This window comes from Protopterus annectens, chromosome 8.part1 (genome assembly GCF_019279795.1).
Source record: "Protopterus annectens isolate FY-2018-M chromosome 8.part1, PAN1.0, whole genome shotgun sequence".
In the NCBI taxonomy this organism is placed as follows: Eukaryota; Metazoa; Chordata; order Ceratodontiformes; family Protopteridae; genus Protopterus; species Protopterus annectens.
Window position 1 is genome coordinate 490,411,812 of NC_056742.1, and position 26,681 is coordinate 490,438,492.

Sequence of the window (26,681 nt, forward strand, 5' to 3'; positions counted from 1 at the left end):
TGCTGCCAACTCCACTCTATGCATCCTTCCCACGCTATTAATTATGGCGTCAGCCAAGGGGGTTAATACCGGTCGGAAACGTGGATGCCCCATTCCCCTTCTCTCCCATGAGGTGGTGAAGAAGAGAGTTTGGAGCCACTGGAATTAGTTAAGCACAGCTGACAATCAAGCAAAAGGGCACCAGTGAACAAAAAAGGTTATAATAAAAGTTAGGGCTTTGGATAAAGCATCTGTTTTTAGAAATCTGGGGTGTAGGCAACCATTATCTGCTGGGTCAGTGTATCACAGCATTGTAAGTTACTTGTAGGCTTGGTTTTCCAATAATGTTGAAATTAAAGTTTATGATGGGTGAGGGGGGTATAGGATCAGAATGGATGCTGTACTTAATAATTATGGCGGAATTGCACAGTTAATCAGACAGCATTTATCCATACTATAAACATAAATGTGAAAGGCACAGACATCTCACTTCATTAAAACAAATCCAGTCAAACACTGTACTAAATGCAAGTCAGTGAAAATCATTCATTCTGTGTTGTCCAGCTGATGTCACACAATGTTATTTCAATTAAAAAAACAGTATAATTAAATATGGACAATCACACGTCATTTTTAAACCAGCATTTTCAGAATAATCAACCTTAATCAAAGTAATTCCTTTACTTGTGTTGTACAGAAAAGATGGTGTAAATGTGAAACTTGATTATTAACTTTGTTCCTGTGGCTAAAAAAGGCTGTCAAGAGAGAGAAGAAACTCCTGAAACGATCCTCTAGTAAATTATTTACAACTCGTCTAGGAAAACATATTTCTAGATAGAATCTTTGCCTGCTAAGCCATCTGTGAAGCTGCAATCCTTGCGTGTATGATTAGAATCCATTTTGCTTAATGGCAATAAAGCATTTAGATTTTTTTTCTTTCCCTTCCCAAAGGGCAGACAGAACAGATGTCTCCCTACTCCTCCAAACTGGCATTTTTTTATGAAGTGTCCGTCTGTACGTTGTATCGCTGTTCCCTAAATGCATATATTCTCACCACGTATTTGTAGATTCTGCCCCCATGAAGCCCAATTTTTTTTCTTTTTTTATTATAATAAAACAAAGAGATTAACATGCAGGGTGGCCTGCAAGACATTACGTAAAGTGACAGTGTAGGGACTAGAGAGGACGCATTCTCACCACACATCAGTATTATTATTATTTATTTATTCCAGTTTGATGACCAGGGAGGTCCACTGGGCTCGGGGAGCCCATTTTCAGTGGAGGCCTGGGGAGAAAAGCTCTAAACAATACATAGTTACAGGAATAATTACTAATAAACTTTGCATTACTGACAAATAAACAGGTAGCATTCATAAAGAAACAAACAATTATAATTCTGTTTAGGTATAAAAGACAGGCAAATGGCCTTGAGGCTAGATTTTACAGTATAGTTATTTATGCATAATGCAAATGAGCCAGGTTAGCTAGGTGAGAGGTTAGCCAGGAGTACATTTGCATAACAGGACTGCAACAGTGTTGCTTGCAAACTAACACACACTGTTGGAAATGCAAACACCAATATGACACAATACAATGATTCTCAGAAATGAAAAGCATATTCAGGCATTTATTCCTAAACTGTTAGCAGAGGACAGCCTCAGATTTCTGTTGTTCTGAGAAACATTTTTTAGACACCTTTACTGAATAATCACTTGTCATATTAACATTTATATAAAAGTAATCAAACCACATTAACAGCTTCACTTTTACAATTATACAATCACATATATTATTATATACCATATAAATCAAAGCAAAGTTACAAAATTATTCAACACCTGCCTTCTTCTAAAACTTCATTGCTCCTCCAAAACATTTTTTTCTGCATGAATTTTTCCAGTTTCAATTTTCTCTATATAATTTACTCCTACCCTTTCCACAGACCCCACTTCCTGTTCGATTTTCTTTGTTACAATATTCACTGCTTCACGTAGTCAGTTTAGATTTTGATTTCCATTTTCTAGCAATTTTCTGGCAGCAACCAGAAGTAACTTAAAACCTTACTATGTCCAAGCAATTCCGATCCTGTATCCCAGCTCAGAACGCATTTCCTTAGTTACATTCACTTGCATGTCCAGTATTCCTGACAAAGTGCTCTGTAGGGAATGTTTAGACTCCGACAACTTATTACACTCAGAGAACATGTGCTCCCAAGTACCTCTTTCTTCCTCCATCACACTTCCAATATCCGCCATCTACGGAGGAAAAATTCTTTGGAGTCGACTTGGGGTATGAAAATATATATGCAAACATTTCCAGACAAAAACCCTAAATCTTCTAAATTTTGTTGCAAATATAACAGCCATACATATGTCCTCCCATTGTTTCTCTGCGAATTGCTAATCTAATCTCTCTTACCAAACTTTTCTGTAGTCATTGTGTAATATTTTATATGCTCTACTAATAATCCCTTTTTAACAGAAACTTCTGCTCTAGATTCAACTGCAAACTCTACTACAGCAGGTCTTTCACTTTAGATCCCCCTATCCCTTTCTCTAAAGTCACATTCTGATATTAACCCGATAGGGAAGGTAGCCTCTAGCCTGAAATCCAAACATCTTCTTGGCCTCTTTCCATTATATTACATTTCCCACTCTAATTATTTGTTTCCAATACCTTGTCTGCTTTGCCAGCTTCATCCAGTAAACTTCAGCCCCCTCTTGCCTGTTCTCTGTACCCTCAACTGCAATCATGCATAATGGTAGACTGTGCATTCCCGTGTTGGCTTAATTTTTACTACACTTTATTACTTTACAAATATAACATTATGTATGGCTACTGTTGTTCTCTTTACGCATCTGCATCCAAATTTCTTGTATTACCCCCCCCACACACACACACACACACTTTACCATCATCCCTTTCCACTTGAATTGTAGCTTTCTGTTTGTGTTACACACAACAGCATTAACTAGATAGTTTTACAAATTTATTTTCAAATCACGTAATCCTAAGCCTCCTTGACCTATTAGGAGGATCAACTTAACCACTTAACTCCTGCCCTCTTCACCTACCAGATAAAATCCTTCAACTCTTGATAAATTACTATCCACAACTTCTCCTCTGATTGCTAAAAGTATGCCTGACCTGTGTATAAAACAAAAAGAATTTAAAATATTTTTACTGCTTGCGTTTTGCTATCCACATCCATAGGCAAGAGCTTCCAGATTGTCAGCTTCTCTATTATCTTTTGTTTCGTCTCGTCCCTCATATCCTTAGTTGACATAACAGAATCCTTTTTAATCCATAATCCTAGACACTTCATTTCGTCATGCCCCAAAAAAATATGGGTACAGATGAACCAATTCATGTGTGTGTCCAGTTTACAGCTATAACCTTGGTTTTATCCTCTTTTTTTTCCTTTGGGCGGGGGTATAAAATTAACAGAACTCTTTCAGAAAGTTCCACAACATTGAGATGTCCTTTTCTGGTTCTATCAGCTATAAAATATCATCTGCAAATAAAGCCAGCTTTTCTTGGAGACTGTACCAATTATATCTTTGAATGTCCGAGTTCATTATTTTGCCAATGGCTCTAAACACACGTCAAATAATAAAGGGGAAAAATTACACCCCTGCCTGGTTCCCATGTTCAGACACAACTTATTGGAGAGGAACCCTCCCACTTTGACTTTTGCCTCTGATCCCTCACATAACTTCCTAATCAACCTTATTATTGTATCAGGAAATGCAAATGCTTCTATTGCCCTGCTTATAAAATCCCAGCTTAGTCCGGTGAATGTTTTTTTCTGCATCAAGACTCGACAACGGTACTTTCTTGCATTCTACTTCCCTCTGGATCGTATATATAAGCCAGTCCAAATTATTCATCCAATGAGAATATCAACACCAAGGTTCCAGCCAATCTATGTTTGGATTTCCCCATCTGATTTGCATAAACCGGGTTAACAATCCCATTTTCTAAATGGATGCCTCACACAGCTTGCTAATGTTCAGTACTAATGAAATATGCAAAGTATGTGATGTTAGTAACCAACAGCACTTCCAAAAGAAGTAACAGATGAAGCAGCTAGCTTTCACACAGACTTAAAAGCATGCCTCACACTAATGTATTGGAGTCAGAATATGCAAAATAGGTGAACTAAACAGCAAAGGATAAAACTGCTAGCCTTCATTTATTCTTTTTGAAAAACTTGTCAAATAATCCCAAAAGCAGTTCTTTACATATTTCTAATATTCAATAAAGGAAAAATGACACGAACAATAAATGGATGATCTAAGTAGCCAATGGTGGCTTCCAAGGAGCAGCAAAAAACAAATCTTCTGGCTTTCATAAATTCCTATTATGAAACTTATTTTCTTTAATCTAGTTAACCCAAAAGATGTTTTTCACATATCTCTGATGTCCAATGATGGGGATGACAAAAAAAATAATATATATAGTAATATGCATTGCTATCAATAAAAAATAGGTGATGTCATTACTAAAATTTCATTCTTAAGACAGAAATATATAGCAGGACCATTACTAAGTGACAATAAATGTCAAGGCTGCATGTTTTGCATGGCCCCATTTGTACCTCGATACATTCACATGGTGACTGCCTATAAGTTTTTCCTGAGAAGAATATAGGTATGTTATTTCACTCTAGCAATGTATGCAAATTTCAGACTTCATTTCATCCATCCAAAGTCAGTATATATAAGTTTCTGACTTCATCCCATCCATTCAAGATCAATAGGGAACTTTTACTAGAATTCCACCATCTCTGTTCAAATGTTTATCATATTGTCCAGTTTTGTATTGATGAAACCAGAGCAGGAAAGATGTGGGCATATTAAACTACAAATAGTATATGTCGACAGCATCAAATCTTCTAATCTTGACACTAACATAATCAAACTTCCGTTAGGATATATATGCTCTTGTAAAACAAAATAATAAGTATGTTATTTCACTGTATAAATTTTTGACTTCATCCCATCCATTCAAGATCAATAGGAAATTTTACTAAGATTCCACCATGTCTCTTCAGATATTTATCATTCATCACTTATGATCTCATTAGCTCATGGTCGATCTGCGTCTCTTCAAGACAGGTTTCAACGGTATAACACTATTCAACCCAGGATGTTGATCAGCTCTTAAGTTTATTATCCATTTGTTTTCCCTAAGTTCAGTTATGTTCTCAATATCCCCTTTTGTTGGACCAGTATGTATGGTCTCTATAGCTTTATATGAAAACAAGTGATCTTTATGCTGACTGACATGATTAGCTAGGGCATTATGAACATCTTGGTTCACAATGTCCCTTTGATGCCTCTGTATGCGTTTCTTAAGCATTTGGTTAGTTTTGCCTACATACAATGACTGGCGTGATCTACACGTGGCCAGATAAACAACGTTGCTCGTGGTGCAGGTTGCTTTGACATCAAATGTATAAAGTCTCTTCATTCTTGGATGCTCAAACTTGTTGCTACTGTCAGAGTACAAATATTACAATTGCCACACATGAAAGTCCCCTCCTGTCCTTGAATCCACTTCGTCTTTTGTGTATTTGTACACAATAATCTTTTCAGATTCCTCTTGTTTTTATAGCAGAAACGTGGTCTTTGTCCCACTATATCTTTCAACTGGGAATCTTGCATTAGAATGGACCAAAACTGTTGAATTATTTGCTGAATTTGATAGTTATCCGTGCTATAAGTTAGAGCAAATCAGGTCAGTGTATCTTTATCCTTCTTCCTATCTTCCTTTTCCTGAGTTGGTAGCCTCAAGTCTTTCCCCTTATAGCCTCTTTCTTTCAAATTTTCCTGTAAAAGACTCGCCTCTCTATTACGTGTGTCCTCTCGGTTACTTTTATAAATCCTACTAGTTTCATTTCTCATGATGTTTCTGGAAACATGTCTAAGATGCATACTGCTTTTCAGCAGGTAATGGTTACGGCAGGTTCTTTTCCTGTGTAGTTCGATTTCTAGTTCTCCTATTTCATTGAGCATAACATTAACATCCAAAAAACTTAGTGTGTTTAGAATAATTAGAGCTAAAAGTCAAGAACGAGGTCGCTGTATTCAAATAATTATAGAAGAGTTGAAATTGCTCTGTACTTCCTTTCCATAAGATGAACAAGTTATCTACAAAACGCCCATAGTACAGAATGTTATCAAACCATGGGTTGTCAGTATTTAAAACAAATTCCAGCTCCCACTGAACTAGAACTAGGTTCAAATAACTATTGGCACAGGGGGTGCCCATGGCAACCCCCATTTCTGTAAATAGTTTTGTTCATCAGATACTACTCAGACAAGCTCTTCATGGTCCTGCAGTGGTCCTAGCTACAGAGAACTCAGTAAAGTGACTACTTTCTGGATTTAAGTATCTTTGCTGTTTTTTTTTTTACTTGAAATAGCTTCTCTAGCTTACCCTAAACAAGCTTAAACTTTTAGCTGTTTGCTGCATTATTTTAATATCTGCACTTAAAGTTACATTTTAGTCGAATTTGATCGAAAGTTTGTTTGTTTAATTTAACTGTTGAGGCTGCCCCACTAAAGTGTGCTAGCCTGTGTAACTGATTTATTACGGTCTCTGCATTTTCTGTGTGTTTCTATCTAAAAACAAAAAAATAATCCTTGGTTTTCCCGCTTCTCCTCGACTAGTTTAGACCAGTTTGCAGGCATTGCTGTATTCTGGGCTGTGGTGTAGTTCCTGTGTTGTCCATTACCTTACTTGGATAGAAGAAAGTTTCTTTGCTCACCAGTGGGAGTGGGGAGCCTTGAGCAGCCTACCTGTCCCTGTAGGAACTGACCTCAGCACAAGAGCTGTAGTAATTGGTTGTTTTGGACCATTTCTAGCTCTTTTGAAGTTCCCTGTTTAAAATCCGCGTTTGCACGGCTTTGCTTTGTGTGCTATAGCGGTTAAACTTCTTCTGGCTCCGCCAAGTCTGCTCTTCAAATTTTCCCTTAAGGAAGTTCTACTCTTAGTATAATCAGACTACTCGCTATATTATAAGCCTAGCACTTGTTCTCAAAACTTCTCTACTAAGTAAGCACTCTCGTACTAAGTAAGCACTACCATCCACCTACCACCCCTGTGAATATCCATTTCCCTTAAAGGCACAGCACTCCCTTATACTGTTCTAGCATGTCGAGTGGTAGATTTCTGGCGTCCATTCCAGTTCAGCTGGTAAATCTGGGTATCTTGAGACAATGCTACAGTTGTCTCATGTACTCAGACAACCCTCTCCTCCTCCCAACAAACACAAATACATGTGAGAGATGCAACTATATAGCCAAACTGGAGGCTGAACTCTCTCAACTCAGGGCTGGCACGACCAGATAGGAGGAGATGGTAACCACACACACAACAAACCCAGTCCCACATAGACCTACCACAACTGCAAACCAAACACATAAAAACACAGAGACATACTCGGAGGCTCTAATAAAAAACTTACCAAAACAACAGAGGCTCCCAAAGCAGACATCCAAAAACCTACCACCTCAAAACAAAACACATGCAACACATACTTCAATAAATCAGTGTGTCGACCAATCACAGCCCTTAAGGGCAAACACCAACAACTCTATAGTCAGACACACGGATGTCCCGCTTACTAGGCTGAACAAGGAGAAGGTGACTGTGAGCTGTCTATCGGGAGCTAGGATCCGCCACATAACACACGCACTCAAGTCACTCCAAAGCAAGTACAAATATGACTCCGTCATTGTCCATGCTGGTGTGAATGACCTGAGACGTACCCCCCTGGACTACATGAAAATAGACAGAGGAGCTCTCTGATTATGTAGCCCAGGCTGGTATGACCCTGACCAGCATCTTGCCCTCACCAAGAATGATGCCACAATACAAAGACAAGATGATCAGCTTTAATAATTGGCTCAAGTACTGGTGTCATTCTAAGGGGATCCAATGTCTGTCTGCCTGGGATGACATGTTGGACAAGCCACGCTGCTTCGCAAGGGACGGCTTGCACCTGTCACCACTGGGCTTCCGGATATTGGCAAAGGCTCTTGCCACCCCCATAGTGCCTTTTTTAGGCAAGGCTCAAAAGACAAACCCACCTCCTTAGAAAAAAAAATGGAAAAAAACTAAGGGTAATGCTGCTCAACGCCAGAAGTCTAAATCTCAAGATGCAGGCTCTCGATGCACTCCTCAGTATGGAGAACATAGACGTCTGTGCAGTAACTGAAACCTGGTTTAAGGCTCCTGAGAGCACCCCAGCGCTACCAGGCTATACCTCGTATAATGCTTTTTGGCCCCAAAACCCGGGCTGAACCACAAAGGGAGGGGGAGTGTCCATATTCATCAAGGACACCCACACCTCCAGGTTAGTAGCAACACATGAAGCATTGGAGACCATACAGGTGCAACTAACCATAGGCAAAACTGCTATAAAACTGGTAGCATGTTACAGACCACCCTCCCAATCTCAGGAACCCCACTCAGCCTTCCTGAAGACATTGGAGGATATGAATTTATCACAAAATACCATCATACTGGGAGACTTCAACTACCCAAACATAGATTGGGTACATTATTCTAGCCCTAACACCCTAGCCCAAAGGTTCCTGGAATTCATAAATTCAAATGCACTGGAACAACTAGTCACCTCTCCCACTAGGGGAGATAATATACTAGACCTGATCATCACAAACATGGGGACAAAATGCTCCACACCGGAGGTATACCCCTCACTAGTGAGATCTGACCACAAACTAATCACCATGGATATACATATCCCACCTTCACCCCCAGCACAAAAGACCACAGTGAAAACTTCTCAAAAGCAGACTTCACTCTTCTTAAGACTGAGATGGTATATTTTAAGCCCACTGGGCCAGTGGATACCACATACCACAATGTCGAATCCTTCACAAATGCTTTCTATGGACATCTCCAAGAATACAGGATCATGCAATCCCAAATAAATCCAAGTCCCTCTCCACCAAAGGCAAGCGTCCTGTCTGGTGGACCTCAGCCATTAACAAATTGTATAACAAAAGAAGGAAGCTACTGCACGACAGAGAAAAATCCCATAAAGGGAAGACATCTCTGATCAACACTAGCAGAAAACTACGTTCTCTCATAAAAACATCCAAGGCCAACTTTGAGAGAAAAATCGCTAAGGACACTAAAGATAACCACAAAGCCTTCTTCAGCTATGTTAGAAACCTGGGCGGAAACCCTCAGATATCCCCAGAGTTAGTTCACGACAACAAAAAATACACTGAACCCACAGATATTGCCAACATTCTGGCTAACAGGTTCAGTGCAAATTTCTCCCCTCCCTCACCCCCAAAAGAAATACTTATCCCAGATGAATGTAATCTCCCTGTCATCTCAGATGTCCAAGTGAGAGCCGCCCTCAACAAAGCTAAAAAACACAGCATCAATGGGACCTGACGGTATCCCGGATTGTGTGCTACGTGAACTCCAAGAGGAGCTAAACCCGCACATAAAAATGCTATTTAACCCTAGCCTTACTACAGGATATGTACCTGAACACTGGCGTACAGCAACAGTGGTCCCACTCCACAAAGGGGGTACCTATACAGACCCTGGGAACTACCGCCCCATAACCTTAACCAGCCTGGTCTGCAAAGCTATGGAAAGAATCATTATGGAACTCATAAACAGAGACATTGGGGACCTACAGACACTTGACCCCACCCAGTTCGGCTTTGTAAAGGGCAGATCCTGCCTTTTGAACCTGGTTGACTTTTTCGAAACAGTCACTAGAGCCATTGATGAGGGCAAAGCAGTCCATACAGCCTACCTGGACTTGGCTAAGGCCTTCGACACAATACCCCACTCAGGCATCATAGATGAGCTCAACAGCTTAAACGTAAACCCTTATGTCACTAGATGGGTTGCAAACTGGCTAAAGGACAGAACCCATAAAGTTAGAATCGCTGGAGCAATGTCAGACTCAAAGCCAGTCACAAGTGGTGTCCCACAGGGATCTGTCCTGGGACCCCTCTTGTTCGACATTTATTTCTCAGATGTTAAAGCAAACATGGGAGGGTTGTGTCTGAAAGTTCGCAGATGACTACAAACTAGGCGCCATAGTCGATACACCAGCGGACACATACATCCTACAAAAAGGCCTCACAGAAACGGACAACTGGTGCCTGAGTCATGGCCTTAAACTAAATGCCAAAAAATGTATAGTCATCCTCTTTGGGAAAAACAAAGTACCCACAAATTATCACATAGACAGCAACCCACTGAGTACTGAAAAAGTAATCAGAGACCTAGGGACCCAAGTCGACAGCGACCTCTCATTTGACACCCACGTTGCCAAAGTGGTTAGAAAAACATTCTACCTTGCACACCTTATGAAGGGATTCACATCCAGATCCAAGGATGTCATTGTACCCCTATACTCCACCCTCATCAGACCCATGATTGAGTACAATGCCCCATTTGGTATGTACCTCAACCGGCATTTGCAACAGCTGGAGAGACCACAAAAGTACCTCACCAAGAGGATCAAGGGTCTCCAACATATGTCTTATTCTGCCAGACTAAAGAAACTCCAGCTCTATTCAGTAGCATACCGCCTGTTCAGAGGTGATCTCTGCCTGACGTACAAGGCCATGTCCAATCAGGAACTGATGGACATGCTCCACCTCAAAAAATCCAAATCCATCAGAACCACGAGAGCTAAAGACTTAAACCTCGGCACAAGTATGAATAGGACATGCTGGAGGGACAGATTCATAACCCAGAGGCTTCCCATGCTCTGGAACAGAATCCCAGTTCATGTTAGGCAGAGCCCCTCACTAACTCTCTTCAAGAGAAATCTTGATGAGTGGATGGGAGATCGTAAGTTTACCCCAGGGGTCACATCTGTGTCACTACTAGACAGGGGCACAGTAAACTAATTCTATTATATAAGGGGACCTTCACTGTGTCACTACTAGACAGAGGCACAGTATTCTAAATCTATTCTGTGCATTTTTTGTACCATTTCATGGGGTGGCTAAAGTCACATCACTATGGCTAGGCTTACAAATGCCCCAGGGCAGATAGCCTAGTACTAAACAATGAAATAAGAAAAAGTTATTCTCCAGAATAAACTCAAGTATGTCACAAATAGTTTGAGTCTCTAATGCATTCTTCCTTGCAGATATTAGTCTTCTTATTAAGGTTATACTTGCTTCACTCGGTATGGTAGCGAAACGACTACTGATGTCTAACGTGGTAAGAAAAAGGCTAGATTTATCCATTACTGCTTCATCACTGGATGCAATTTATGAAGGAAGTCATCTGTGTCTCAACACTGTACCATGATAACTATGGGAATCAACATCCATTATTAGCAAGCTGGCAGGCGATCAATCTTGAAACCAGCTTCAGGTACATCAAACTTCTGTTAGAATATTTTAAACCAGAAGAAGAGAAGACCGTTCAACAGATGCAAGACAGATAGAACTAGAAAAGGTGAATTATGAACACCCCAATACTGACAACCCATGGTTTGATAACATTCTGTACTATGGGCGTTTTGTAGATAACTTGTTCATCTTATGGAAAGGAAGTACAGAGCAATTTCAACTCTTCCATACTTATTTGAATACAGCGACCTCGTTCTTGACTTTTAGCTCTAATTATTCTAAACACACAGTAAGTTTTTTGGATGTTAATGTTATGCTCAATGAAATAGGAGAACTAGAAATCGAACTACACAGGAAAAGTACCTGCCGTAACCATTACCTGCTGAAAAGCAGTATGCATCCTAGACATGTTTCCAGAAACATCATGAGAAATAGGATTTATAAACGTAACCGAGAGGACACACGTAATAGAGAGGCGGGTCTTTTACAGGAAAATTTGAAAGAAAGAGGCTATAAGGGGAAAGACTTGAGGTTACCAACGCAGGGAAAGGAAGATAGGAAGAAGGATAAAGATACACTGACCAGATTTGCTCTAACTTATAGCACGGATAACTAACAAATTCAGCAAATAATTCAACAGTTTTGGCCCATTCTAACGCAAGATTCCCAGTTGAAAGATATAGTGGGACAAAGACCACGTTTCTGCTATAAAAACAAGAGGAATCTGAAAAGATTATTGTGCACAAATACACAAAAGACGAAGTGGATTCAAGGACAGAAGGGGACTTTCATGTGTGGCAATTGTAATATTTGTACTCTGACAGTAGCAACAAGTTTGAGCATCCAAGAATGAAGAGACTTTATACATTTGATGTCAAAGCAACCTGCACCACAAGCAACGTTGTTTATCTGGCCACGTGTAGATCACGCCAGTTATTGTATGTAGGCAAAACTAACCAAATGCTTAAGAAACGCATACAGAGGCATCAAAGGGACATTGTGAACCAAGATGTTCATAATGCCCTTTAGCTAATCATGTCAGTCAGCATAAAGATCACTTGTTTTCATATAAAGCTATAGAGACCATACATACTGGCCCAACAAAAGGGGATATTGAGAACATAACTGAACTTAGGGAAAATAAATGGATAATAAACTTAAGAGCTGATCAACATCCTGGGTTGAATAGTGTTATACCGTTGAAACCTGTCTTGAAGAGACGCAGATCGACCATGAGCTAATGAGATCATAAGTGATGAATGATAAATATCTGAAGAGACATGGTGGAATCTTAGTAAAATTTCCTATTTATCTTGAATGGATGGGATGAAGTCAAAAGTTTATACATATTGATCTTGGATGGATGGAATGAAGTCTGAAATGTGCATATATTGCTACAGTGAAATAACATACTTATTATTTTGTTTTACAACAGCATATATATCCTAACGGAAGTTTGATTATGTTAGTGTCAAGATTAGAAGATTTGATGCTGTCGACATATACTATTTGTAGTTTAATATGCCCACATCTTTCCTGCTCTGGTTTCATCAATACAAAACTGGACAATATGATAAACATTTGAACAGAGATGGTGGAATTCTAGTAAAAGTTCCCTATTGATCTTGAATGGATGGGATGAAGTCAGAAACTTATATATACTGACTTTGGATGGATGAAATGAAGTCTGAAATTTGCATACATTGCTAGAGTGAAATAACATACCTATATTCTTCTCAGGAAAAACTTATAGGCAGTCACCATGTGAATGTATCGAGGTATAAATGGGGCCATGCAAGACATGCAGCCTTGACATTTATTGTCACTTAGTAATGGTCCTGCTATATTTCTGTCTTAAGAATGAAATTTTAGTAATGACATCACCTATTTTTTATTGATAGCAATGCATATTACTATATATATTATTTTTTTTGTCATCCCCATCATTGGACATCAGAGATATGTGAAAAACATCTTTTGGGTTAACTAGATTAAAGAAAATAAGTTTCATAATAGGAATTTATGAAAGCCAGAAGATTTGTTTTTTGCTGCTCCTTGGAAGCCACCATTGGCTACTTAGATCATCCATTTATTGTTCGTGTCATTTTTCCTTTATTGAATATTAGAAATATGTAAAGAACTGCTTTTGGGATTATTTGACAAGTTTTTCAAAAAGAATACATGAAGGCTAGCAGTTTTGTCTTTTGCTGTTTAGTTCACCTATTTTGCATATTCTGACTCCAATACATTAGTGTGAGGCATGCTTCTAAGTATGTGTGAAAGCTAGCTGCTTCATCTGTTACTTCTTTTGGAAGTGCTGTTGGTTACTAACATCACATACTTTGCATATTTCATTAGTACTGAACATTAGCAAGCTGTGTGAGGCATCCATTTAGAAAATGGGATTGTTAACCCACTTTATGCAAATCAGATGGAGAAATCCAAACATGGATTGGCTGGAACCTTGGTGTTGATATTCTCATTGGATGAATAATTTGGACTGGCTTGTATATACAGATGAATGTCCCATTTGATTATACGATCTGAAGAACTATTCAAAAAGTGCTTATCGTTGGACAAGGGACTTAATATTTTGTTTTACTTCATTCTTTTCATTAAAATCTGGATTTTAACAGAACTTTTATCACTGGATTGCACAGACAGTTTATTTGCTTTTCAGCACAGTGTTAGCCTGGGGTGAACCAGCTGTCTTTTGGTTTGTTAAAGATTTTTGCCAGGATGTTGGTGCCTCCCCTCCATTTAAAATACTGGAAAACAAAACCTTCCAGATCTGTCACTTTCTTTCCTCCTACCTTCCAATTAAACTTCCACTGGAACACCATCTATTCCTGGACACTTTCCTGTAGATACACGTCACCCTTTTTATCTCTAACTCCAGTCTTACCTGTTACTTATTGAGCCTCATCTACCTCTAACCTTGGCATATCTTTGGGTTCTGAGAAACATTTTTTGGTACATTCAGCCTTTAAAGACACAGCCATGCAATACTGCAATGTGATGTCCAACTCAGAGCGCAGCTGACCAACATAAACAACAAATGAATGTGAAACAAAAGCAATTCTGAGAAAGAACTAGTGGGGGCCAATGCTTCAACAATACACCCACTTAGCCATCCACTGTCTGGAGCTGAGCACCTGTCATTGCAGTATCCCAAATCAGCCTGAATACCACATTTCTATAACATGATGTCTCCCTTTCAACGGCATCATAGAGGAGACCATTTTATTCTGATCTGTAATCTCTTAACTCAGAAAGGAGTTTTACTATGGTTCAGTGTTGTCATCACAAGCAATAAGGGGGAGGGGGGGTTACCATAATACCAGTTGTCTCTCTAGGAAGGGGAGAATGGACTGTACTGTGACCACCCGGAATTTTTGAGGTTTGATAAATTTGTTCAATAGGCCGAGATCCAGGATCGGTCTCCGTCTCTAGTCCCCGTTTTTTTTTGGCACTAAAAAGAACCTTAAGTAAAACCCGGATCCTGTCTGGTCTGGTGGGACTGGTTAGAGGACTCTTTCTTAGCAGCTTTTCTATTTTTAAGGCTGCTGCTTCCCTTTGATTGTGCCGCCCATAGGGGATTCGTTTGACGGGTCTGGGAGTTAAATCGAATGGGATCTGGTAGCCTCTGGAAATTATTTTCTGCACCCAAACATCAGTAGTATTAAGTTTCCAGGCTGGTAGGTGCAGAGAAAAATGACCCCCGACTGCTTCCAGAGGAAAGTAATCGGGTCGCTGCTCAGGAGCGCTGGTACAGTCAGCTGGAGAAGGAATCTCTAGCACCCTGGTTATGCGGACCCCTTCTACCCCAAAGGGGCGTCTCTCAGATGAGTTGCCCCCTCTGCCCCTGCAGGATTGCTCATCACGAGTGTCACAAAAAGATCCTTGGGATTTTCTGAACCACATTTTTCCTCTTTTTCTGGTTCCTGGAGTACGACCTCTGGGGGTTGGAATAGTGTATGCCCACAGCAGACAAGGTCTTTCAGTCTCTTTCTCACTTTGTCCTAGTGTGTCTCGTACTTTGGGCCCAAAAAGTGCAGATTCGTCGACAGGCGCACTGACGAAGGAAGATTTAAAGCAGTCTACGAACTCACACAACCGCAACCAAGCATTACATCTCATGACAATGCCTGAAGCGGCAGCTCGAGTGGTGTGAGATATCAAACGCATTGAGGAGTTTGAGATAGATTCAAGTGTCACGCACCTCATCAGGCAGTACCCCTGCCAAAGAGGAAGATATTTCAGAGATTAGGTCTCTTTGTAGGCGAGTGACGTGTGCCAGATAGTTCAGCGACCAAATGGCAAAGGTCGCTGAAGTATAGGTCAGCTTCCCTAGTCTGTCCATGGCCCAAGACTCCCTGTTCAGAGGATGGACAGTGGAACTATCTTCTGCCAGTTCCCTCTTAGTGGCTGCCACCACAACCATGGAATCAACCGTCAACTGCTTGGACCAGTGGGGCTGGTCTTCAGGTGTGGATAGAATTTTGTCCGGCTTCCGGGGGACAGGTTCTACATTGTCCGAGGCCTTCCAGGCACACTGCACGAACAGTTTAACAAGCGCATCTCCAGGTGGGGTCACCCAGGAAGTAGATGGCTGGGCATGGAGGGCCTGCAAGAACACAGATTCCTCAGAAGGATTAAAGGGCTTCCAGTCTCCCCGCTGCTTGAGGAGTTCAAGAATGTCTCCGAATGAGACGCCATCTGGGGGAGACCGTGGGGACCCTTCTCCCTCATCACAATCGCCGTCTTCAGTGATAGATTTCTCAGGAGAATCAAGTTGCTTCCTCTTGCACCATTTCTTCTGGGGTGGCTCCCCAGTGGGATCTTCTGAGGACGACTCCGGAGAAAGGGTTCCCTTCAAAGGGAGGTCTTGCGGCTCCCATGCTCGAGATCCCGAAGTAGGGGGTTGGGACAGCTGTATGCTGGGGGGAGGGGTCTGATGCCGATGTCACTGATGCTGACTGCGAGCCTGCAGAGACAAGAACCCTCTCCATCACCTGGACAGCAGGCCCACCCGAGGAGGGATGTGTGCCCGGAACAGAGAAGGACAACCTCTGAACCGGGGTCACACCCTGCCATGAGGAGCCCACCTCCAGGTGAGGAGCTCAGAGAGGACTAGAAGCCATAGCCGTTGACAGAGATGGTGCCAGTGAAAAAATAGGCACCGGGCTAGGTACCAAGGAGCAGACAGTCCAAACACTGCTCCAAGAGAGCACTGGCTCAAACGGAACTGATGTAGCAAGGGTGGTCGGGGCAGACAAGGAAAAATCCACACTCAGAGCAGAGACAGTATGCACTGGGGTGGACATCGGTACCGAGATATCCGAGGCCTGGGTAAGGGACCAGAAGAGGATAAACAGGAGAATATGCTGTGAAGAATTCCGAGCCAAGGGGGACGGAAGGTCTAGCTGGAGTAGGCAATCCCCTAGCTGCCAAAAGCTGGTCCACAACCCGCACTACGTCTAGTTTAGAAAGGCTCCTGGTGGATCTAAAGGAGGATGCTGAAGGAGAATCAGGTCATTCAAGAAAGGGGCTAAACCGATGCCCCAAAAAAAGGGTCGTATGTTGGAGAGTATCTGGTTCTTGGGAGATATTCGACTCTAGGAGCAGAGGTCATAATTTGTGCAGCCGAAGAAGCTATCGGCACCATGGCCAGGGATGGTGTTGAAGCAGGTATAGTCATGGAAGCCAATGTTGGAACCAAGAATGGCACTGAAGTCGGTGGTGCTGAGGCTGGAACCGAAATAGGAGTCAACATCATAGACGGCACCAAGGGAGAAGACACAACCTGGTGCCGAGGAGGTCTGCGCCGAGGGTGCCAGAGAAGCAGGGAGCAGACTCGGTTCCATAACTGATGGAGATGTAGGAACCGAGTGACTCTTGTTTTTCCTTGTGTTTTTTGGTCATTGGAGGCGGTGAGACCTCAGAGCCAGATAGAACCTCCGAAAAAGGCATGTTAATTAAACCTTTCAAAAAAAGCTTATTTTTACGCTCTGCTAATGTGTGATTGCTAAAACTAGCACAAATGTCACAATCAGTTTTAATATGGTCCACGCCCAAACAGTAAACACAACAAGCGTGGCCGTACGAGTTGGGCATCTTACGCCCACACCTGTCACACTGTTTAAACCCCAACGTAACTTTGTCTGATACAGTACAAGCAACAAAGGGGTAAAGGAAACAACAAGGAGAGAAAAGGGAGAGAATTCCTGCGATGGCATTTAAAAAATAGCACAAGTAGTACCGAAGGGCCTACAGAGGCAGGCGAGAGGGACGGTACCAGCGATGGCATTTAAAAAATAGCACAAGTAGTACCGAAGGGCCTACAGAGGCAGGCGAGAGGGACGGTACCAACGATGGTAGAAATCTAATGGTAAAGGGCAGGAAATAGAAGTAGGTTATACGTGATAGTAAGAACAGGCTTAACTGACTAAAAAACACGAACGTTTTTAGAGAAACTACACCAAAAATCACAAATTCCCACTTAGCTTTGAGAGAGATGGCTAGGCATGTCTGACGAGGAACGCGGCAAACGAAATCTAGAGTAAATATGAGAGGGGCATTTTGGGTAGGTCTTAGCTGAGAGTTTTTGGTTGGCGCGAGCTTGGAAACGGCCATGTCGGTTCAGAGGATGGAACCGAAGTCCTAACAGTAAGAAATGAATAAAGATTTACAACATCAGATATAAGGTTACCCAGTCTAATACAGGCACTGCTAATAAATCTCTGATGTAACCTTGTACACACAAACACAAGCATGCAAGCACATATATTACATAAAACGGTGAGAAACGAAGGACCGCAATTCTATTAACACTTCTAAGGCATAAAGGGTCCCAGGAGAACTCGGACACTGAATCCTCCTCTCCTGCACCTCAAAGGACCAGGAGGGGGCAAGCTCCAGCCCCAACTGATACAATTTATTTACATTTTACTAACCAGCTTTGCCTTACTGAAACAAATCATGTACAGAAAATACAATATACATGTGACCCAGCTGTAAAGCCGGGGGGGCTCACCATCATTACTGAAAAAGGCAATGAAACAATTCCACCTGTTAAAGGCATTTCCATTGTACTTGTAAAAGCAAGAAGAAATACTTTCTGGACATACTAATAAACTCAGCGCTCCTAAAGTATCTCTTCAAGGTGCAACTGCTCTGTGCAAACTACGTGGACAACATCACTCTTATGGTGACAAACGCTGAAGTATCAAGCATTAAGGATCTCCATGTTACCTTATATTCAGCATGACTTAAATCAATTATAGAATACAGTCTTCTCACTGGAAATCACCTCAAAAGTAGAAAAGCCTCACAGTTTCTTAAACAAGAATATTTCTGGCTTTAAATCCTTGAGCTAGCAAGTGAGATTAAAAGCAGTGCCTTATAATCTCATGACTGGGGATTAGTGCCTTGCTGGCAGCATCACTGGAAACTCTGTTTCCCTTTATCTCTTTACTTCCACAACTCAAACAACTCCGCAAACACCGGAACCAGGAACCAAAAACTCACCAGCAAACAGAATGCAACACAGAGACAGATTACTTGTGTAGCACTTCCCCGTGTCTGGAGTAATTTGTCCCAATGGTTATGCAGTGTGGTACACTACCATCCTTCATGTAGAACCTGGATGACTGGATGGGTGCCCTCGGATCTACTCCAGGCCTGACTGGCCTAGCCTTCCTGGACAGAATGTGCAGCCTAACATAGAACCTTCAACCTCTTGTGAATCGTACAAGACCGAGATAGGTACCTTCCCGTCCATCTAACCACAAGAACCTCTCTGCCTATCAAGCCAAGGCTTCTAGTTTGGTAAGTTATTAACTGCTTTTCATGAAACTGGGGAATCTTCAAGACAACCTCCAATAAAGGGCTGATAACATGAATCATCTTAGTTCTTAATCAGCATTTCAGTCAATGCACAACAGCCTAACTTCCACCTCATGCACAGTGGGTGGCCATTAATTTGTTTGTAATGAAAGCTACACAAATCAAAGGTGCTTTTCTATGGCTCTCAACTACAACGAAAGTAAAATGACATTTCCCTTTAAAATGTTCATCTCATCATTTCTGTTCAAACTAATTCCAGGATTTGGTTTGCCACACCAGGATTTATATACCTGGAAGCCACCCCTGACTAGCAGCTAAGAATTACATAAACGTGTTAAGAATTACATAAACGTGTTGTCTGTATCACAGAAAGAGTCATACAAATTCCAGTATTCCACAACAGAAAAAAGATCACAAAAAACGTTTCTGTGATTCAGTGCATTTACCGGTTTGCAATACCTGTAACCAATGAATGTTATTCTGATAAAACTCTCTTATTACTTCAGGTGCAACATTCCACTCCTAGTACTAGGATTCTATTTCACTTCTAACATACCGGCATTCTCTGCCACTTAAGTATTCTTCAGTTATCTACAGAAGGTATACTAGGTAAGGTGATCTACCTCAAACTGTTAAGTGCCCCTTTGTATATCAGATTATGTTCTATAAGGTGCATCTTACAGCTGCACACAAGTCTGTACTTACAACTGGGTTACTGCTAGCAGATGTACTACTGTATTACCAAAAGGGTTTTAGTGTGGCGTAGAACCATTCCTTAAGCAACTGCACACAAGCTTTAACTCCTCCACTGTGAAAACTGGCAGACAAATGAAACAGAACATCAATACACAAAAAGTGCAGTGTCATCCCCTTTGGTAAAAACTCTGTACCCATGAACTACCACATAGGCAGCAATCTACTTAACACCGAATGTGTGATGAGACCTTGGGACCCAGGTGGACAGTAAATTCTCCTTTGATAGTCACATTGCCACAGTAGTCAGGAAATCCTTCTATGTGGCACACCTCCTCATAAAAGGGTTCTCATCCAGGAAAAAAGAGGTCATTGTTCCTCTCTACTCGACACTCATTAGACCAATTATAAAGTACAATGCCCCTTTTGGAATGTACCTCACAAGACATCTGCAGCAGCTGGAAAGGCCACAGAAGTACCTCACAAAGAGGATTACTGGCTTCAAACAAATGCCCTACACTGACTGTCTCAAAAAACTCAAGCTTTACACCATAACTTATTGCCTACTCTGAGGTGATCTCTGCCTAACATATAAAGCTATATCAAACCCAGAGCTATTGGACATGCTACACCTAAAGAAATCTCAATCCCTCTGAGCTACATGCTCTAGGGACCTAAACTTTGTTACCACAATAAACAGGACATGCTGGAGGGATAGATTCCTGTCCCAGAGACTTCCCATACTCTGGAACAGGCTACCCATCTATGTCAAGCAAAGTTCTTCATTAGCACTCTTCAAGAAAAATCTTGATGAGTAGATGGGAAATAGGAAATACACCCCGGGGATCACTTCTGTGTCTCTGCTCAACCGTGGCACAGGAAAATAACTTTCTTGGGTGGCGTACGCCAGGGAACCTTGTTGTTTAGGCTTACGTAAGCCCTTGGGCTGATAGCCTAGTACCTATCTATGAACCTAATGCACCATACAGCCAATACATCAGAAATGGCTACAGTCTAGACCAATGCAACCACTGCATATTCAATATGGCACAACTCAGTACATTGCTATGAAATCTGAAACCTGGGGTTCAAACCTTCCTTCCACCAGAGTCGTTTTACAGAAGAGGTTCTTCATAACTTCTGCATACATATTTTTTTAAAAAACAAATGGTTACAAACATATGACACTATTTCATAACTTAAAAACTAAATTGCCATGCATTCTTGCATAAGCAAACAGCAACTTAAAGGGGTGGGAGGTTGGCATAATGGTTAAGGTGTTTACCTTACAAACACAAGGTGCAGGGTTTGATTCTCACATGGGGTAATTGACTAGGCTTAAAATGGCCCACAAGGGCAGTTAGTCTAGTACTAATCTATGAATCTATGAAAGACCGATACCAGTACACCGGCTACAACAACTTGCCTATTGTTTTTGCTCAACATATTTTAAGAGCAATTTTGATACTCAGATTAGTCTAACTGAGCCAGGAATCCTTTTTACTGAAGATACCAAGTGGAAATTTCTCAATGCATAAAATGATCTAAAATAAGTACACCACCAACACACTTACATCACATGCAGCATATGGTCACTAATGAGCCATACAATCTAGCTGCTATAACAGTCCTCCACTAGCACCTAACATACTGTTACAAGTGACGCTCTGAAACACACAACACTTTCTCAGTACAAAATGAAAACGTAAATCACTGCACGTTCCCCACATGTCCTTTGCTTTTACTTCCAAGTACAATAAAAATCCCTGAGATTCCAAAGTAACTGGAAATTTAAAAAGAACTAGGAAAAAGCTCTATGGTTTTAGCTATAACGTTTGCTTTGAAAATAACAGTGTACTCATAATCTTATAATGTAAACAACAGTAATTACTACCACTGGCTTAACAGTTCTGGCATCCAATAACTTCCAGAGTTGTCTGACCTTTGCCAGGCAGTAAATCAACAAACCACACAACACTGCACATTTTCCCCAGACAGAGACTTGTAGCACACTAAAGAGCCAGACATGTGCGACGCACAGCAAGAATGCTCACTGCTAACTTGGAATTTACAAACAAGAAAAAAAGTAATTTGAAAAATTAGCTGCACAACACAATCACGTTTGTCAGACTTAGGCAAAAACAACATCATTTTTCATAGCGGCACAACTAACAAATCATTTTTATTTTAAAGACAAACATTTACATCTAATAGAGAGCAACGTTTGTGAATCGTATCAGATGAGTAATAATTAAAAGTCGTCCACTCAGTCCTTAGTTGTAGTGATTTCAAATGAAGTGCTTGTTGCCTGCATTAACTATAAAACTGATAAAGAAAAATACCTCAACCTACTAATGTCCAGTCAGATTGTCACTTGGCCCTTAAACATAACTAAATCATAGCTCTCAGCAGTCCAAGAAGAACAGCCCTGATTTTTACTCTTTTTGTCCGGGTCCCTTATAAAAGTTTGGATCTTTTGACATCAGTAAGGATTACAGACAATAATGTCACTCATTTTCAAATTAATTCTTCAGAAAATGCATGCTGATGCAAAACATTTTATTAACCTTTGAAATGAAACAGAATAATATTAAAAAAAGACTGCCCCCAACCTTAGGCATTTGTCATCAGTCCTTCCCGATTTTACTCAGAAATGTTGAATAAAGGATTTGAAAGCTATACCTCTCAACTGCCTTCTTATGTAATACTTTTGTCATTTATTCTAATTCAATACAAATAATAAGAAAAAAGGAAAATGTGGGCTAAAGCAAAACATGTTATTCTATCAACTTTCTAATTTTGTAAGAGCAATATTTGAAACGTTCCCCTATTTTGGGGTATTTGTCCCGCCATTATGTACGGCTTTATCCAGATTTTTGCTCTAAGAGGACAAGAGGTATGACTACACAGCCAATGCATGACAAGGCAATAAGCACATCTAAAAAATAGATGCTATAACTAGCATATGTGCCTTGTTCTTATAATAATGAAAAGAACATGGTTTATAATAGTCATTATATAAATGGTTATTAACTGTTAATGCACAAAAAAACATGATAAATAAACATTGGTGTAAGCAACATCAAAACAGAGCTAATAATGCCTTTGTGCTGTGTATGTAAGGGATGCTGCTCTCACAAATACTGACAGACTGCTAACTCAGACAAATATGTCTTTATGTAGGTGTCACTTTGCATACAACACCTCTGTATGCAAGACAGGTTTTCCAGGTGACCTCCTACAAGTTTATTTAAATATTAAAGAAAATATCACAGCTGGCTTGGTGACAGTAATGTTCCTGCTGTCAGAAGCATTCTTCCAGGTCACTGAGGAGTGTTCTTGGGTTCCGTTTCACTGTCAACTGATCTTATCAGAGCAGACTGCACGCAAAGCCAGAGCAAACTGCAGAGCCGCAGCTATTCTATCACCCTCTCCATCTAACAGGGCTATTAATATAATGAAATAATTACAGACCATATCATGAAAAAGGTGCACCGGGGCTACCCATGGTATGTCTGGGTGAGGCAATTCCTGAAAACCAAGGTGGTAGCACGCCAATGCTGTTTATTTTCGCGTAAACTTCTAGCTGCCGTCACTTACATAACAATAATAAAATCATATTCGCCAATAAATCTGAAAAAAATGCTTAAGAGTTAAAAAGTGGAGCATTTGGGAGTTAGGATTTTGCCAATCTCCGGGTTCAAACATGCAAAAAAATACAAAAATAGTGCCGAAACCCCCCTCCTCAAAAAATGCATCTAAGTCAGTTTAATAAGTGCCCGGGTGGTACAGTGTCTGTTTCCAATATTCACCCCTCCCCCGCCCTATGCTACCTTGCCTGCTATATGCATGCCGGAACTTCTGTCTCCGTGGTATGTCACCTGCTCCCTCTTTTTCACAGAACACCCCCGCTTCCCCATGCACGACTGCTCAGGGGATTCTCTGTGCAGCAACACTTGCAATGCTACAGATGCAGAGGCAGCCTGCAGCACAGCATAGCATGTGCAGTTACTTAGCAGCAGCATGACTATGCACGCCACAAGTTTGAAATTACTTTACTTCTACAAGACACGATTCTGCAGCGCTTGCTAGGACTACTTCATCTTTTACTACCAATTTCAGGGCTCCGGAACGCTGGATTCCCAGAAATCTGCTTTTCTGTCCCCACGTTTGTCACCCAAGGACCCAGCATCACAGGCTCACTGCTCTGCCTTTGCATGCCCGCGCGGGACGGCTTTGATTTAGCTCTGTTTTGCTTTGCTTGCACAAGCTCGCGAGGCCGCTGGCCGACCCCGCCCTCACTTACCTTCCAGGACTACCTCGCGCCCGGCCTTCTTCAGTGCCTGCACGGCCTGGTCATGCGTGGCTTCGCGCAGGTCGGTCCCGTTCACTGACAGGATGGCGTCCCCCACGCGCAGCGCGCCACTCTGCTCCGCCGCGAGTCCCGAGAAGATTTTGGACACGAGGATCGGCATTCGATTCTCGCGGCCGCCTTTGATGGAGATGCCCAGCCCGCCCGACTCCTGCTTTTGCACTCGGACTTTCCGCACCGGGTCAGACTCCAGAACCGGATCGGGGCTGTACTCGTAGCGGTTACCGCTGGCACCGGGGCTTGGCACGGCAGACCTGGCACCAGGGTCGGCACCAGCCCCCGAGTACCGACTCCCCGTGGGGCTCGTCAGTCCCGAGCCAGGGCTGCTGCTGTAACCGGTATCATTCGGGACCCGAACCGAAGATCCAGGACTCCCTCCGAACTCTGGACCGTACGGGCTGCCGGGCCTCGGACCGAACTGGTTCTGCTGTCGGTTCGGACTGCTGCGCATCAGCGGGGACACGGGTTCAGTACCATTCATAAGTCCATTCCAAAGGACTCCACCAGGTGGGCTGAGGTGTTCTGTTGGCCCCGGTTCGGTGTCAGAGGTCAACGTTAGTGTGTCTCCCCTCAGTTCGGCCATGACCCGGAGCCAGCGACCCCCAAGCAGCAGCTCCAAGAGCCCATTTTTGGTGGCTCGTGTCCAGACCTCCATGACACCAGCTCTGGTCACCGACTGGAATAACGGAAACTTAATTCATAGCATGTCACGCGCACCCGCGCCACACCAGGTACTAGTGGCCGGTCCTGCCGCCCCACTATCCGCAACTGAGGCGAGGACTCCAGAGGGTAACAACCAAGGGGCGAATCACCGCTGAGGGCGGGGAGAGGGGCTGCCACAGCTGTGCATATTAATAGTGTCCCACCGCTGGTATACATATTAATTAGACAGCCCCTTCCCTTTGCACAGTTATAAACAATGACATGCTAAGAGGGCGTAGGCTATACATATTAATGAGCACGTTACACGTTCTGTACGTATTCATGAGGACAGTCTCTGCCTTGCGCGGTTTTGATAGATGTACATATTAATGAGGATGCTCCCCGCCTTGTACATATTAATAAGAACATTCTCAGTAATGTACATTTTGATAAGTGCGTTATCGCCTTGTACATATTAATGAGGATTCTAGCGCTGTACAATTTGATAGGTGCGTTATCTTCCTTGTACCTATTAATAAGGGGCGTTCTATTCTTGTACATATTAATAAGGGGCGTTCTATCCTTGTACATATTAATAAAAGCGCAACTAATTATAAAACCAGCTGAGTGAAATGCTGTATCCCTGTATTCAAATAGTTATACATTTCCAATAAGTCAGACAATAAGTGTCGTAAATTTGTATAACCTTACAAACCTCTCTGAAGTGCAGGCCAGCATAGAAGGTCTTTGGTTAACAAAGTTTGCAGATGACTGCAAGCTAGGAGCCATAATCGAAACTCCTAACGATGTGGACAGCCTACAGAAGGGCCTCTCTGAGACAGATGCCTGGTGTCAAAGCCATGGCCTGAAGCTCAATGCCAAAAAGTGTATAGTCATCCCCTTTGGTAAAAACTCTATACCCATGAACTACCACATAGCTGGTAGTCTACTTAATGCCGAAAATGTGATGACACCTTGGGACACAGGTGGACAGTAGTCTCTCCTTTGATAATCACATCGCCACAGTGGTCAGGAAATCCTTCTATGTGGCTCATCTCATCACAAAAGGATTCTCATCCAGAAAAAAAGAGGTCATTGTTCCCCTCTACTCATCACTCATTGGACGCATTATAGAGTACAACGCCCCTTTTGGTATTTACCTCACAAGTCATCTACAACTGGAAAGACCACAGAAATGCCTCACAAAGAGGATTACTGGCCTCAAACAGATGCCCTATGCAGACCATCTAAAAAAACTACAGCTTTACTCCATCGCATATTGCCTACTCAGGGCAATCTCTGCCTAACATACAAAGTTATGTCAAACCCAGAGCTGTTGGACATGCTCCGCTTAAAGAAATCCCAATCCCTCCGAGTTACATGCTCTTGGGACCTAAATCTTGTCACCAGAATAAATAGAACATGCTGGAGTGATAGATTCCTGTCCCAGAGACTTCCCATACTCTGGAACGGACTACCTATCTATGTCAAACAGAGCACCTCATTAGCACTCTTCAAGAAAAATCTTGATGATTGGATGGGAAATTCACCCAGGGGATCACTTCTGTGGCTCTGTTTGACAGGGGCACAGGAAAATAATTTTCTTGGGTGGCGAAAGCCAGGGTACATGTTTTGGCTAGGCTTGTATGGGCCCCAGGGCCGATAGCCTAGTACCTACCTATGAACCTAAATGCAGCAGCTGAGATAGATGAGCTTCATGATTTGTGTTAAAGCAAAATTGCAAACTCTAAGGAGACAAAAGCAAGCAA

At 41.9% G+C, this 26,681-nt stretch overlaps 1 protein-coding gene across 1 annotated transcript in view; it reads right to left on the reverse strand.

Annotated features, from left to right (window-relative positions):
* Window positions 1–25,078, reverse strand: part of SNTB2 (syntrophin beta 2) — an 838,367-nt gene extending 813,289 nt beyond the window's left edge. The window contains exon 1 of the mRNA XM_044082021.1: window positions 24,205–25,078. Within this exon, the coding sequence (XP_043937956.1) occupies window positions 24,205–24,925 (721 nt within the window). The 5' untranslated portion in view covers window positions 24,926–25,078. The remainder of the gene's footprint in view (window positions 1–24,204) is intronic.
* Between the last annotated feature and the right edge of the window lie 1,603 nt (window positions 25,079–26,681).